Source organism: Sus scrofa, chromosome 5 (assembly GCF_054392235.1).
Source record: "Sus scrofa isolate SSC_HxYL_T2T_F1_AM1 chromosome 5, Sscrofa_HxYL_maternal_Yorkshire_Landrace_v2.0, whole genome shotgun sequence".
Lineage (NCBI taxonomy): Eukaryota > Metazoa > Chordata > Mammalia > Artiodactyla > Suidae > Sus > Sus scrofa.
Genome location: NC_139387.1, coordinates 61,297,802 through 61,313,253, shown reverse-complemented (window position 1 = coordinate 61,313,253; position 15,452 = coordinate 61,297,802). Strand labels below are relative to the sequence as shown.

Genomic DNA, 15,452 nt, shown 5'->3' with positions numbered 1-15,452 from the left:
ATCATAGTGAACAGAGACTGACAATGTAATGCAGTTATTTAGAAGCTTAGCCAAGATTTTTTTTTAAAATAATACTTCAGTTTATATGACAGAGAAACATAGAAAGTCATTTGGATTTGAAATATATTTTGAAATCTTTCTAGCACTTTCCCATGTAACCATTTTACAATGCTCTCTTCCATTGATTTCTGTGATGTCTCTCTCTACATTACAATGTCTCTCCTGGTTTCACGGATTCCTCTAGTTTTGTGTCATTTCTAAACTCTTTTCTTCTACCTGCTCCAGAATAAGAAGCATTCCAGAAGGTTCTGAAAGTAATCAGTAGCGATGCCAGACTCTTCTGAAACTGAGTATGTTCACACTATGAGGGTCTTTTACTCTGTAACAAATAATAAGTCATTTCAAATAAGGCACAAACCATGTCAGGGAAAGCAGGATACATCTCAAATGGAGTGGGGTTTAATCTTTCATAAAACACAAAATGGCAGAAAATGGTTACTTTATGAAAATTAGCAAGAGAGAGAAGTAGTCAAACACAACAAGAACCCAGGCTAAACACACATACACAGACACACACACACAAATTTTATTACATTTTATTTTTTATTTTAAAATTTTATGATGTATTTTAATATGTATGTGTCATCTGGCAGTTCTTATTTTTACCTTTTATTTTTAAATTTTTTTTTTAATTTTTGGGGGCTATGCCCGAGGCATGCATAAATTGCTGGGCCAGGGATCAAACCCATGCCACAGCTGTAACCAGAGCCACAGCAGTGAAAACACTGGGTTCTTAACCTGCTGAGTGACAAGGGAACTCCTGGGGGTTCCTGTTTTTAAAATCCACACCCCTGGATGCACCTCCCAGTGACTCTGATTCTGTAAGTGTGGGTTAGGATTTCTGCACCTGCGTTTTACAGGCATCTCCTACTCTCGTGGATTCCTCTTCTCTTTCACTTCCAGACTTGTTTTCTTCTCTTCTGCTCCCACATATGAGTATTACAGAAGGTTCTTGACACAAGTGTTCATGGACCACACTTTGAGAAACATTTCTCATGGGAGCTTACCCCATAAATGGTACTCTGCATGCAATGGGAGTTCTGTCCTTAGCACTAAATGAATTGCGGTGCTCACGGAAGTACAGGAAATAACACATAGACTTGGTGAAGGTAACAATAGAGGGTTGTGAAAATAAATCACAGATGGTGGCAATATTTGTCATATAGAAACAACGTTCTAAAAAAAAAAAGAAAGAACAACGTTCTATGTATCCTTTTAAAAACGTCCAACTTCTCACTCTGCAACCATTCTTTTCCAGGTTTCTTTGATCATCTGTGCAATTATTACCCTGAGTTCTTTCTCAGGTAGTGTTCTTCTGCGTCACTTAGTTCTTCTTCTGGGGTTTTATTTTAATCCTTCTTTTGGAACATGCTCCTCTATTGCCTCATTTTTATTTGTGTAGCTGGTAGGTTGGTTATGTTTACTGATCTTAGAGAAGTGGCCTTTTATGGATGTCCTGTGCATCCCAGCAGCACACTCCCCTTTTAGCTATATGCTCTAGGGGTGCCTCCTATGTCGGCTGTGTTGGTCCTTCTCTTGTGGGGGGATGACTGCTTTGAGCAATCTGGTAGGCCTGGTTGGTCCCTGGTCCAGTTGGTTCCAAGACCCTGCCTTATGCAGAGGCTGCTGGTCACTGCCGGACTACTGGCAGGCAGAGCTGGGTTCTAGAGTCTGGTTGTAGGGCCCAGGAATCCCAGAGCTGATGTCAGATTGCTGGTTTGGAGAAATGAGGGCGAAGATTCCCAAAACACTTGGGTATGGGGTCCTGAAGCTTGTATTAGCCTGTTAGTGGGCAAGGCTAGAGCCCAGCTGGTCCCAGAACAGGTGCTGACCAAAGAGTTTTGGCTGGTTCATGCCCACTGCTGTGTAGAGCCAGTTCCTGGGCCCTCTGGTGGGCAGGGCCATGTCCCTGGGTGACTGTGGGCTCGGGGGACATAAGACAGCCTGTCTGCTGCTTTGTTCCCTCCTAGTTAGTTGCTTGGCCTGAGACATCCCATTACTGATGCCTGAAGGCTGTTGGGCAGGGACAGGGTTGGATCCTGAGACTAATAAGTTAGAGGGAGGATTCCAAAATGGCACTAACCAGCTAGTTGTCCACATGGTAGAATAAGCTCCCCAGTGTCTGTCATCAGGCACTCAGTATCTGTCATCAGCTCATCAGGGTGAGCTGCAGTTGCCTCTTGCTTCTCCAGGAGACTCTCTGAGTCCTTAGGTAGATCTGAGCCAGGCTCATTTCAAATTACTGCCTCTGATCTGAGTCCCAAAGCATGTGAGATTTTGTGTGCACCTTTTTAGGCAAAGAATTTCTGTTCCCCCAGCCCTCTGGGACTCCCAAAAGTAAGCCCTACAGGCCTTCAAAGCCAGGCATTTTATGGGTTTGTCTTCCTGGTGCAGGACCTGCAGGCTAGAGTGCCCAGTGTGGGGCTTAGACCTCTCACTCCTTTGGGAGAACTCCTGCAGTTTTAATTATTCTCCTGTTTGTGGGTCACTCACCAAGGGGTATGGGACTAGACTATACAGTGACTCCTCCCTCCTGCCTGTTCTGTTGTGGTTGTAGATCTTTTCTGGTAGGTTCAGGTCTTTTTTTTTTTTTTAATTTTTATTTTTTATGGCTACACCCATGGCATGTGGAAGTTCCCGGGCCAGGGATTGAATCTGAGCCACAGCTGTGACCTGAACCTATACCACAGCTGCAGCAACACCAGATCCTTCAGCCCACTGCGCTGGGCTAGGACTTGAACCTGCAGCTCTGCAGCATTTGGATTCTTAACTGCTGTGCCACAGCAGGAACTCTGGTTCCAGTCTTTTTAATCAATGGTTGTTATGTAAATAGCTGGAATTTTGGTACACCCATGAGAGTAGTTGAGCTCTGGGTCTATCTACTCTGTTATCCTGGCCCATCAAACTTGTGCATCCTTTTAAACTAACTTGGCTAAGTTTTCTGTCTATCCCAATTCTTTTCAATTTTTTAAAATCTAGATTTTTAGAAGAAATTTGTCATTACCCCACCCTAGATGCACTTTACCTAAATAAATGTCAATTTCTTGATAAAGGGTGATTTTCTAATAATAATTAGCCCATCAATTGTATTTGGCTTGTATTCCATGAATAAAAAGTTGTTCTTTCAGAATTGACCCAGCATGACATTGATCTCCTGTTCAAAGAATAAGATGCAAAGCAAAGAAAGACTAGTGAAGGATACCCAGCCCAGACAGATATTTTATTGTGTTTCATGATATTTTTAACCAAAGAAACATTAACCCTCAAAGATTACCAATTATTTCTTAATGAAACCAACCATAAATTGTTCTATAAGCCTATGATAACTGGCATGATAATGTTAATTGATCTCTTTGCAACAGCCACCATCTTCAGCTAATTCTTCTTTCTTGAACTTTTCTGTTCTCAGGCTTTCCATGAAACTTCACTGTCTGTACATTCTCAAAATCTCTTCCCAAGGCTTCCTTAGCTCTTGGAAATTTAAACTAGATAATGTACATAGTGGCTTAATAGTTGTTGACTTCATCTTTAGCCCTTAAATGTGAAGATTTTACAGTACTGAAGGATATAAATCTTCAAACTAATTTCCTAAGATATTTTACTCAGTCTTGAGTCTTCAAATATTATGTGACTTACTCCTAAATTTTTATCTCTACTTTTAATATTTCTCTAAACTCAATTTACATATTTCCAACTTCCTGATGGGCATTATGCTTTGCTATCTTGCCATCTCTTTAAACTCAACAATTCTAAGTTATTGTCCTCTTCTTTTCACTGAAACCAACTCTCACTGTGAACTATTTATTTCAAAACAGTACTGTACCATCCTCAAAGTAACCCCTGATTAAAAACGTATTTATATTTTCTCTACTTTAATTCATTCTAATACTCCTCATCAACAAATATTTTTAGTTTTCTATTACTTTTATTATTGTCAAAATTTGATGCTATATTCTGTTAATTAATCTATGGATTATTTTGGTTGATTGCAGTGATATCCCTTCTCTTATTTTATACTCCTCTAACCTATTCTACCTAAAACATCATTTTCATAGTATCAATAAAATTTTTAGAGGCTCTGTAAATTTCAAATTCCTTAACCTAATATTTAAGATACTACACAATCGAGTTATAAACTACCTTTTATGTCAAACATCCATGATACAAAGCTTGTATTATATTCTAAATGGTTCATTCATTTTTGGCCAAACACACGTCAGTCATTCTAGCTGATGTGTCATACTTCTACCTCCCTTCTGTTTGCCTTCTACATCCAACTCCGATTCTAGGCTCAGCTCAAATCTCTCACCCTCTCTGAAGCTCCTGGTGATCCTTCCTTCCTTGACGTCCCATTACATTCACGGTATATACCATCCATTTGATATTCACTGCTTTATCCTAGCTCTTGAAAGTATTATCATCTTGGTTCGTCCAGTAGTTTCAACTGTATTGAAACTAGACAATGTACATAGTGGCTTAATAGATGTTGACTTCATCATTAGCCCTGAGACGTGAAAGTTTGGCAGTACTCAGGATTTTAACTCTTTAAACTAATTTCTTGATTGCAAAAACCGTGGGAAATATATTTTGTATACTTTATAGTACTTGCACAATACTTTGTCCTTAATGCATGTTTGTTAAGTAAGTAAATGTTTGCATAAGTGTATGTCACTGTGAAAAATAGCCACAACAAAACCAGTTTAAATTAAGCTATATTTATAATTGAATAGCTTTTCTCTGTGAATTCTACTGTCTATAATAGTTGATACTAAACTGATAATGGTCAAGTGACAAATATTTGATCATCATATTTGTTTCAAGAATAAAGTGATTTCCTGCTGAGCATTACTCCACTAAATATTCAACAGCACTGGACACTCACCATCTCCCTAGCTGACACAGTCATCAATTGATAGGTCACCACATGATGTAAATTTTATTTAATTGCTCTCTCTTCTTATTGACGGCTTTGTACCCTAATCTCTATCCCTTATCTAAATCTCCCTCAATTCTACATTTTAACTTTATATATATATATATATGCTAGGGCCCTGACATTGGTTCTCTTAATTTCGTTCCTTCTTGAATATTCTGAAATCATACAATGATATCAGCATCATAGTGGCAAAATATGTCCCTCGTTTTGTCTCCTACTCAACAACAAAAGTTTACTCTCCACCCACAGACAAACGTGGGGCTCAGCATCATCCACCAAGGGATCAAGGAGGAGTCTCACCCACCTATGCTTCAGAAAATAGACACACAGGCCTCAGTCCCAGCTGAAGACCCTGCAGTGGCCTGGGAACTGACTTCTGCCTCTCTCAGCCTTGGCCAGGAGCTCCTGGAAAGCACTGTCTTAGATAATCATTCATGGATAAAAGAGCCTTTGTGGAAGTCCATGTTTGCAAAGAAGTCCCATCATGCTGTTGTAGCAAAAAATATGAGTTTGGTCACATTGAAGTGGGAGGTAGTAAAGATTGGAGGACTGACTGCCACTTTAAAAGAGGAAGACAGCAATGCAAAACTTCAAAGAACATGAAAAATCAAGGTAACAAATTACCACCAAAGGATCATAATAATTTTTCAGTAACTGAACTCAAAGACCTGAAAATCTGTAATTTACCTAATAGAACTCAAAATATCTCTTTAAAGGAAACTTGATAAGCTACAAAAAAAAAAAAGCAGAGAAAGACAATAGAAAAAGGAAACGATACATGAACAAAATGAGAAGTTTAACAAAGAGAAAATTTTTAAAAAGAACTAAATGAAGATTTTAGAGCTAAAGAATATGAATGAAATGAAAAAATTCAACAGAGAGCATCACCAGGAGAGTGCATCAAGCAGAAGAAGAATCTGATAGGAGACAGGAACTTTGAAATTATCCAGTCAGAGGTGGACAAAGAAGAAAAAAGGAAAAGAGTGTAAAAGCCCATGTCATCTATTGGAGTTCCAGAAGAAGGGAGGGAGAAGAGAGCAGAAAGTATGTTTAAAGAAATATTGACTGGGAACTTCCCAAATCTGGGGGAAGATGTGGCTATTCAAGTTCATGAAGCTCATAGGTCATCAAATAAACTCGACTTTTAAAGAGATCCTCTCCAGAATACAGTGTAATAAAACTGTCAAAATTCAAAGACAAAGCGAGAATCTCAAAGGCAACAAGAGATAAAAAGCTGGTAACTTACAAGGGAACCCTCATGCAGTTATCAGTATATTTCTCAGCAAAAGCCAGGAGAGTGAGATCATACATTCAAAGTACTGAACTAAAAGAAATGCTAATCAAGAATACCTGGCAAAACTGTCTTTCAGAAACAAAGAAGGGATAAAGACTTTCCCAGACAAACAAAAGGTGAAAGATCTCACCACCACTAAACCTTCCTTACAAGAAATTCTGAAAGGAGTTCTTCAAGGTGAAATGAAAGGATATTAATTGGTAACATGCATATATTTTCATATATATACACATTTTTCAATGTGTAATCCCAGGTAAAACATATAGTCAAAGTTAGAATACTCTAATACTGTAATATGGTGGAGTGTTAACCACTTAATTCTTATATAAAGGTTGAAGGAAAAGAGTATTAAAAATAACTATAGCTTAAGCACACGAAAAAATGCTCAACATCACTGATTATTAGAGAAATGCAGATCAAAACTACCATGAGATATTACTTCACACCAGTCAGAATGGCCATCATTAATAAGTCCGCAAATAACAAATGGTGGAGAGGATGTGGAGAAAAGGGAGCCCTCCTGCACTGTTGGTGGGAATGTAAGCTGGTACAACCACTATGGAAAACAGTATGGAGAACCTCAGAAAACTAAATGTAGAACTACCATATGACCCCAGCAATCCCATTCTTGGGCATATATCTGGACAAAACCTTCCTTGAAAAAGACACATGCATTTGCATGTTCATTGCAGCACTATTCACACAAACCAAGACATGGAAACAACCCAAATGTCCATTGACAGATGACTGAATTAGGAAGATGTGGTATATATATATACACACAATGGAATACTGCTCAGCATAAAAAGAATAAACTAATGCCATTTGCAGCAACATGGATGGAACTAGAGACTCTCATACTGAGTGAAGTGAGTCAGAAAGAGAAAGACAAATACTACATGATATCACTTACAACTGGAATCTAACATATGGCACAAATGAACTTTTCCACAGAAAAGAAAACCATGGACTTGAAGAATAGACTTATGGTTGCCAAGGGGAAGGGGGAAGGAGTGGGATGGACTGGGACATTGGGGTTAATAGATGCAAACTATTGCCATTGGAATGGATAAGCAATGAGATCCTGCTATTGTAGCCCTGGGGACTATGTCTAGTCACTTATGATGGAGGATGGCAATGTGGGAAAAAAGTATGTGTACATGTATGTGTAACTGGGTCACCATGCTGTACAGTAGGAAAAAAAATGTATTGGGGAAATAGCAATTGATTACAATTAAAACATAAAAATGATTTTTTTTAAAAAATGGAAAAAATATAGCTAAAATAAGTTGTTAATGAGTAAGCAATATAAATAGAGGTAAATTGTATCTTAAATAACATAAAAAGGAAGAGTAAAAGGGTGGAGTTTTTGATTGAGGTAATCAGCATAAATAGACTATTATACCTATAAAATGTTTTGTGTAAACCTCATGGCAATCATGAAGCAAAAACCTACAGTAGATTCACAAAGAATAAAGAGAAAGGAATTAAGGCATACCATGTGGAAAATCCTTAATTCACAAAAGAAGGTTTCAAGAGAGGAAGAAATAGGAAACAGAAAACAGCTAGAAAACAATAAGATGACATTAGTTAAGTCTTTATCTATCAGTAATTACTCTTCATGTAAATGGATTCAATTAGCCAATCAAAGGACATAGAGTGGCTGGATGAACTTAAAAAAAAAAAAAAAAGACTCAACCACATGCTGCCTTTGAGGCACATTGAGCTTTAAAGACACACATAGGCTCAAAGTAAAGGGATGAAAAAGAGATATTCCATGCAAATGGAAAACAAAAGCAAGCAAAGGTAGATTTACTTATATCAGAAATAACAGACTTTAGCCAAAAAATGGTACCAAGAGACAAATTCATTATATAATGATAAAGTGGTCAATTCCTCAAGAAGATATAAGAAATATAAATATATATCTGCCCGACATTGGTTCACCTAAATATATTAAGGAAATAGAAACAAATCTGAAGGGAGAAATAGACAATATAATATTAGTAGGGAATTCAAAACTCCATTTACAACAATGGATAGATCATCAAGAAAGAAAAACAAGAGGAAAATGTGGGGCAAAAGTCTTGGCAAATTTAAGAAGATAGAAATCATAGCAAGGATCTTTCAACCACAATGGTATTAAACTAGAAATCAATACAAAGAGGAAAAATTGAAATACACAAATATGGAGCAATTAAACAACTCATTCCTGAACTATCTATGTATAAAGAAGAAATCAAAAGAGAAATCAAAAAATACCTTGGGGAAAAAATGGAAACACAACATAATGAAACCTATAAAATGCTGTAAAGGCAGTCCTAAGAGGGATGTGTTATAGCAATATATGCCTATATTTTAAAAAAGAGAAGATCTCAAATAAAGAACCCAACTCTATCAACTAGAAAAAGAACAAACTAAGCCCAAAGTTAGCAGAAAGGAAGAAATAACAAAGATCAAAACAGAAATAAATGAAATATGAGAAAAATAATAGAAAAAATCAGTGAAACTAAGAGCTAGTTTTTTGAAAAGGTAAACAAAAATTGGCAAACTTTTGTCTAAAGAAAAAAAGAGAGGTTCAAATAGATTAAATCAGAGGTGAAATTGATACCATACAAATGCAAAGGATCAGAAATTATGAACAATTATACACCAAGTTGGACAACCTAGAAGAAATGAATAAATTTCTAGAAACATAAATTTCCAAGACTGAATCACAAAGAAATGGAAGATCTGAATAGGCCAATAATAAGGAGATTGAATAAATAATTAAAAACCTCCCAACAAAGAAAACACTAGGACCAGAAATTTTCCCTGGTGAAACCTTCCAAATTTTACCACCATTTACTATCAATCCTTCTCAAACTATTACCAAAAAAAAAAAAGAAAGAAAAGAAAAGAAATGGGAACACTTCTGAACTCATTTTATGAGGCCAGCATTACCTTGATACCAAAACCAGACAGTAACACTAAAAGAAAAGAAAATTGTCGATGTCCCTGGTGAACATAAATGCAACAATCCACAAGAAAATATTAGTGACCTTAATTCGACATTTCATTAAAAAGATTATTCACCATGAACCAATGGGATTCATTCCAGGTATGAAAGGAGGGTTTAGTTTCCACAAAACAATCAGTGTGATAGATCACATTAACATAATGGAGAATAAAGATCATATAACCATCTCAATAAAGGCAGAAAAGACACTTGACAAGAGTCAAAATCTACTTATGATTAAAGTCTCAACAAGGATGTCGAGGAATGTACCTCAACATAATAAAGGTCATATATGATAAGTTCACAGCTAACATCAAACTCAAAGGTGAAAAGCTGAAAGCTTTTCCTTAAAGATCAGGAACAAGATAAGGATACCCACTCTCACCACTTTTATTCAGTTAGGCAAGAAAAAGAAATTAAAAGAATCTAAATTAGAAGGGAAAGTGTAAAACTGTCACTATTTGTAGATGGCATGATATTACATATAGAAAATCCTAAAGACGTCATCAAATAACTGTTAGAACTAATAAACGAATTCAGCAAAGTTGCAGGATATAAAATCAATTCATTTCCCTCACTGCTCTGTGATGTCTTTCATAAGCTGGCATGACAAAAATGAAAAAACAGTTATCTTAGGCCACATCTTGCTAACAAATTCACAGAATAAATTGTGGCAAAGCACAGAATAAATTGTGATAAAGCACAGATGTGGTAAAGATACAGTTCAAAGATATCGTGGCTTGATGATGAGATGCTGAGTACAGTTTGTTGGGAACGAGCTTGGCTGTACCACTGTTAACTGCTGAGGGTTCATGCTACCTTTGTCATCTTGCTGCAAAAACAACAGCAACCAAAACAAAACAAAAAAACACTGAACACTGTTTTCCCTTTTCCCTTTTACTTATAAAAGCAAAAATCCTCTTTGGATTTCTTTCAGTTAGCAAAAAAAGGTGTTAATGTATGTCTCTTGTAAAAGCAAAGCAGCATAAAGCAAACTTCCAAAAAGCAGAAAATTCCTATGTATAGAAATCACTTGAGTTTCTAATAAAACAATCCCATTTGTAATTGTATTCAAAAGAATTAAAAACCTAGAAGTAGGGAGTTCTCATCATGGCACAGGGGAAAATAATCCAACTAGTATCCATTGAGGATGCAGGTTTGATCCATGAGGATGCACCTTTCTCAGTGGGTAGGTGATCTGGCGTTGCCCTGAGTTGCCGTGTAGCTGCAGATGTGGCTTGGATCTCGAATTGTTGTGGCTGTGGCAAAGGCCGGCAGCTGTAGCTCTGATTCGACCCCTAGCCTGAAAACTTCCATATGCCTCAGGTGCGGTCCTAAAAAGCAAAAAAAATAAAAATAAAAAATAAAACTAGAAGTAAACTTAACCAAGGGGGTGAAAGACTTGTACACAGAAGGCAATTAAAACATCAGAATAAATTGAAGACAAAAATAAATGGAAAAACATTCTATACTCATGGATTGGAAGAATTAACATTATAATAATGTCCACACTACCCAAAGCAATCTACAGACTCAATTAATATTGAATCAATCCCTATCAATATTTCAGTGGCATTTTCCACAAACTTGGAACCAAAAAAAGACCCCAAATAGCCAAAGCAATCTTGATAAAGAACAAATTTATGGCAAATAAGCTAAGAATATATAATAGGGGGAAAAAAACACTAATAAATGGTGCTGGGAAAACTAGATAGCCATATGCTAAAAAAAAAAAAAAAAAATGAAAATGGACCACTGTCTTTTACCACACACAAAAATTAAGTCAAAATGGATTAAAGACTTGAATGTAAGACTTGACACTATAGAACTCCTAGAAGAAGGATAGAAAAAGGCTCCTTGACATTGATCTTTGTGATGATTTTTGGATTTAACAGCAAAAGCAAAATCAGCAAAAGCAAAAATAAACAACTGGGACTATATCAATATAAAAAGCTTCTGCACAGCAAAGTAAACCAGCAACAAAATGAAAAGACAGCTTACTGATTGGGAGAATGTATTTACAAATCATATATCTGGTAAAGGACTAGTATCCAAAATATACAAAGACCTCATGCAACTTAGCAAAAAATAAATAAATAAATAAACGATCCAATTAAAAACTGGGCAGATGATCTGAAAAAACATTTTCCCAAAGAAAACATCCAGATGGCCAACAGGTACATGAAAAGGTGCTCCATATCACTAATCATCAGGAAAATGCTAATCAAAACTACAAAGAGATATCACTTCATATATAGAACGGCTATGATCGAAAAGACAAGAAATATCAGGTGTTGGCAAGGATGTAGAGAAAAGGGAACACTTGTGCACTGTTGGGAATGTAAATTGGCGTAGCCACTATTGAAAATAGTATGGAGGTTCCTCAAAATATTTTTAAAAAACTACCATATTATCCAGCAATAATATTTCTGGGAATTTATTCAAAGCAAATTAAAATGCTAATTCAAAATATGTGTACCTCCATAGTCATTGCAGCATTATTTTCTATGGTCAATATATGGAAGCAAACTAAGTGTCCATACTGGACAAATGAAGAAAGAAAATGTTGTATATCCACAAAATGGAATATTATTCAACAATAAAAAAGAAGAAAGTCTTGTCAAGTTTGTGACATCGTGGATGGACCTTTAGGGCATTATGCTAAGTGAAATACACATATAGACAGATAAGAGGGTGGATAGATTGATGGATGGATAGATAGGAAGATAATCCTAGTGTAGGTTGTAGCTAGCAATCTCTGGCTCATATATTAAACCTATTAATTTATATTATATTTAAACATATATATTAAACCTTTAATATATTAAACCTGTAATCATATAACCAAATGTTTTTCCAAGTGTTATTGCTAAACCAAGTTTTTCTTTTCTTTCTTTTTTTTCTTTCTGCTTGTCATGGCCACACCTACTGCACTGGAAGTTCCCAGGCTAGGGGTTGAATTGGAGCTGCCGGCCACAGCCACAGCCACAGCCACAGCCATGCATCTGCAGCCTACACCACAACTCACAGCAATGCTGGATCTTTAACCCACTGAGCAAGGCCAGGGATCAAACCCACATCCTCATGGAAACTAGTTGGGTTCATTACTGCTGAGCCACAACAGGAATTCCTAAAGAAAGATTTTCACATCCTGGATTTGCAGAGTGAGTTTTCCAAACCCAAAGGAAGAACTTGATATTTAGTCTATTTTCTTAACATTATTAGATACAGCCAGCCCTTTATAACTCAGTCCTGATTATCTGATTTGGCATGTTGGCCATAATACTCAGATTGTTGACACCTGAATATCATATATCTATATCTTTATTTAAATAATGATAAAACTGTTAAGTTAGTCAGTATCAAGGCAAATATGTGAGGTATATGGGTAAAAATATTCTTATATTTTACCTCTCAATTACTAGTTTCTGCTTTTTGTAATCTTTCCCATACTATCAGATACAAAATCATAAATCTAATCTTTCAGTATTTCAACTATTCTTCACACTTCCTTAACAATCAATAACAAAACATAGTCTCTCTCACTTATTTGTACAGTTTTCTCAGCACCTGAGGTAGAGGCTAAGGGTTAGGAAATTGAAATAATTTAAAGTGGTTCAGTTTAAAAAAGAAAGAAAGAAAAGGCTTAATTACCAAGTAACTCACAAACAGTTCTTCAGCACTTGCTATTGAGTAGATTGTGAAAAATAAATGAGGTTTAATGCCTTACTTGTTATATGCTATTAAGAGTGAGAAATGGAAAAATTTTCCAAACTTCACAAGACACTTTAGTGATAAAGTTTGAAGCCCTAATTAGAATTCTGGATGTTCAGAAGTAATTCAATCGTTTATATTGAGTCAGAAGAATTCTATCTGCTAGACTGTGACTTCTCTCTAATTGTAATCTACATTAAGTTGAGGATTAAAATTTAAATACACACACACACACACACACACACACACATATATATAAGATGATCATGCCAATGAGTTTGTTACTGATTTGACTTATTATTATTTTTTTTTTATCTTTTGTCTTTTTAGGGCTATACTCGCAGCATATGGATGTTCCCAGGCTAAAGTTCGAATCGGAGCTGTAGCTGCAGGCCTACGCCACAGCCACAGCAGTGAGAGATCTGAGCCTTGTCTGCAACCTACACCACCGCTCACAGCAATGCTGGATCCTTAACCCACTGAGCGAGGCCAGGAGTCGAACCCATGTCCTCCTGGATACTAGTCAGGTTCTTAACCCACTGAGCCAAATAGGAACTCCTCTTACTGTTTTGAAAGCAGAAACTATTTTGATCATTTTTCTGTGCCTTTCACAGACCATCAAAAGTGCTAAACACAAGGTAGTTTGATTTTTGATTTGATTGAAAAAAATATATATATATATATTGGAAATCACCTATTGATGACAAGAGTTCTATTAAAGGCTTAAGCCGGTGTGAAATGAAGCAGAAGACAATCCTAATTAAATTCATGAAGACCTGAAATCATCCCATTCTACACGAACTAACACACAGAAAGACTGGGACCATTAACTAACACATCATTTCTTTAACAGAAGCATACAGCAGACCACATATCACAAGTATTTTTATTGTACATTGTCATTTTATAAAAAGACCCTCTTCATGCTGGCCAGCTTGATTTTCAAAATTGTAATTTGGCAGGCACCTAGGTGAGGAAAATGCTTTTTTATTATGTTGTTTTGCTACTGGCATAGACCTCAGGTTTTGATAGTTCTATCATATTTTAATCATCGTCAGTTGATTTCTACCAAAGCCTATATTATCCTATGATTGGAAACATTTAAGTTTAAAAAAACTTGAGGGAAAAGTCTCATAAATTATTCATCAAAAAGATAATAACCTATTAAATACAATTAAACTTTGGATTAATCTACAGGCGTTTCCAAAGTGTCTGATATTTTTAAACCATGTACCTTCATCACATTCCTGATAAAGTTTTATCTAGAAGTGCTCTTAATTTGAATCTGGCAGTTTCCTTTGCATTTGTTGTAGGGAGACTATGTAGGGTAGTGGTTAAGAGCATAGGATGGAAAATCCTTTCAAATAAAATAAAGACAATACTGGCTTAAGGATTATTTTAAGAGAGTGCTTTAAATAAATTAAATATTCATTACATGTTAGCTATTATTATTACTATGTATGAAAAATAAGCATCTCCCTCATATAAACATATGAAAATACTGAAGAATCGCTGGCATGCCCTATGATGTGAGATGATTTTATTTACTTCACAGTCGATATTGTGCTTTGTTTTTTTGACACCAACATGCTACTGCTTATTTTTTCCCTCAATTTTGATAAATTAATCATATTTTCAAGATACTTTCACTCATTGATCATTGGAGCAACAAAAGTAGCATTGAAAGCCATTTGAAGTGCTGTATGCAATCTGAGGTAAGAAATGAAGGCAAAAAATTAGTATATTTAATTATTAACAACACAATTTAGAAGTCAACATTGTGGACAGAAACTTACTAATACACATACATGCATACATTTTAATTTTTACAACGTAATAGCCAAGCTAAACTCCCCTATATTTTACTCTTTGGTTGAGAAAGGAGTCTCTTCCACCAATGAATGATGAGAATATCCTAAGGCTTTCATTTCTAATCTTTTCAGCTAAAGGGACCTCTATTTATTTATTTATTTGTTTGTTTGTTTATTTTTATCTTTTTGCCTTTTTCTAGGGCCGCTTCCTACGGCATATGGAGGGTCCCAGGCTAGGGGTCTAATCAGAGCTGTAGCTGCTGGCCTACACCAGAGCCACAGCAACGTGGGAACCAAGCCGCATCTGCGGCCTACACCACAACTCACAGCAACGCTGGATCCTTAACCCACTGAGCAAGGCCAGGAATCGAACCCACAACCTCATGGTTCCTAGTCAGATTCATTAACCACTGCGCCACGATGGGAACTCCGAGGGACCTCTTTTTAAACTTAAAAAAAAAAAATGATTTTTCAGGTATCATTAAAGTCCCTTTGCTATCTGATACATCTAAGAAATACAAACTAATTTTTAAAACTACTACAAATGCAGTAGTGCTTTTAAATGTTAAAACTGTGTTAACAAAAGCACCTATGTACATTCAAAAAACAGTATAATAGTAAATATGTATAAGACATTTA

The 15,452-nt window shown here is 36.1% G+C and overlaps 1 protein-coding gene across 14 annotated transcripts in view; it reads left to right on the top strand.

Annotated features, from left to right (window-relative positions):
• PIK3C2G (phosphatidylinositol-4-phosphate 3-kinase catalytic subunit type 2 gamma) overlaps positions 1-15,452 on the top strand; it is a 518,046-nt gene that overhangs the window by 486,771 nt on the left and 15,823 nt on the right. For 3 of the 14 annotated variants that reach the window (XM_013988351.3, XM_084956631.1, XM_021092287.2), the window contains one exon: positions 14,643-14,717. The exons of the other annotated variants lie outside the window; for them this stretch is intronic. In XM_013988351.3, coding sequence (XP_013843805.1) covers positions 14,643-14,717 — 75 coding nt within the window. The remainder of the gene's footprint in view (positions 1-14,642; positions 14,718-15,452) is intronic. 14 annotated transcript variants of the gene reach the window in all.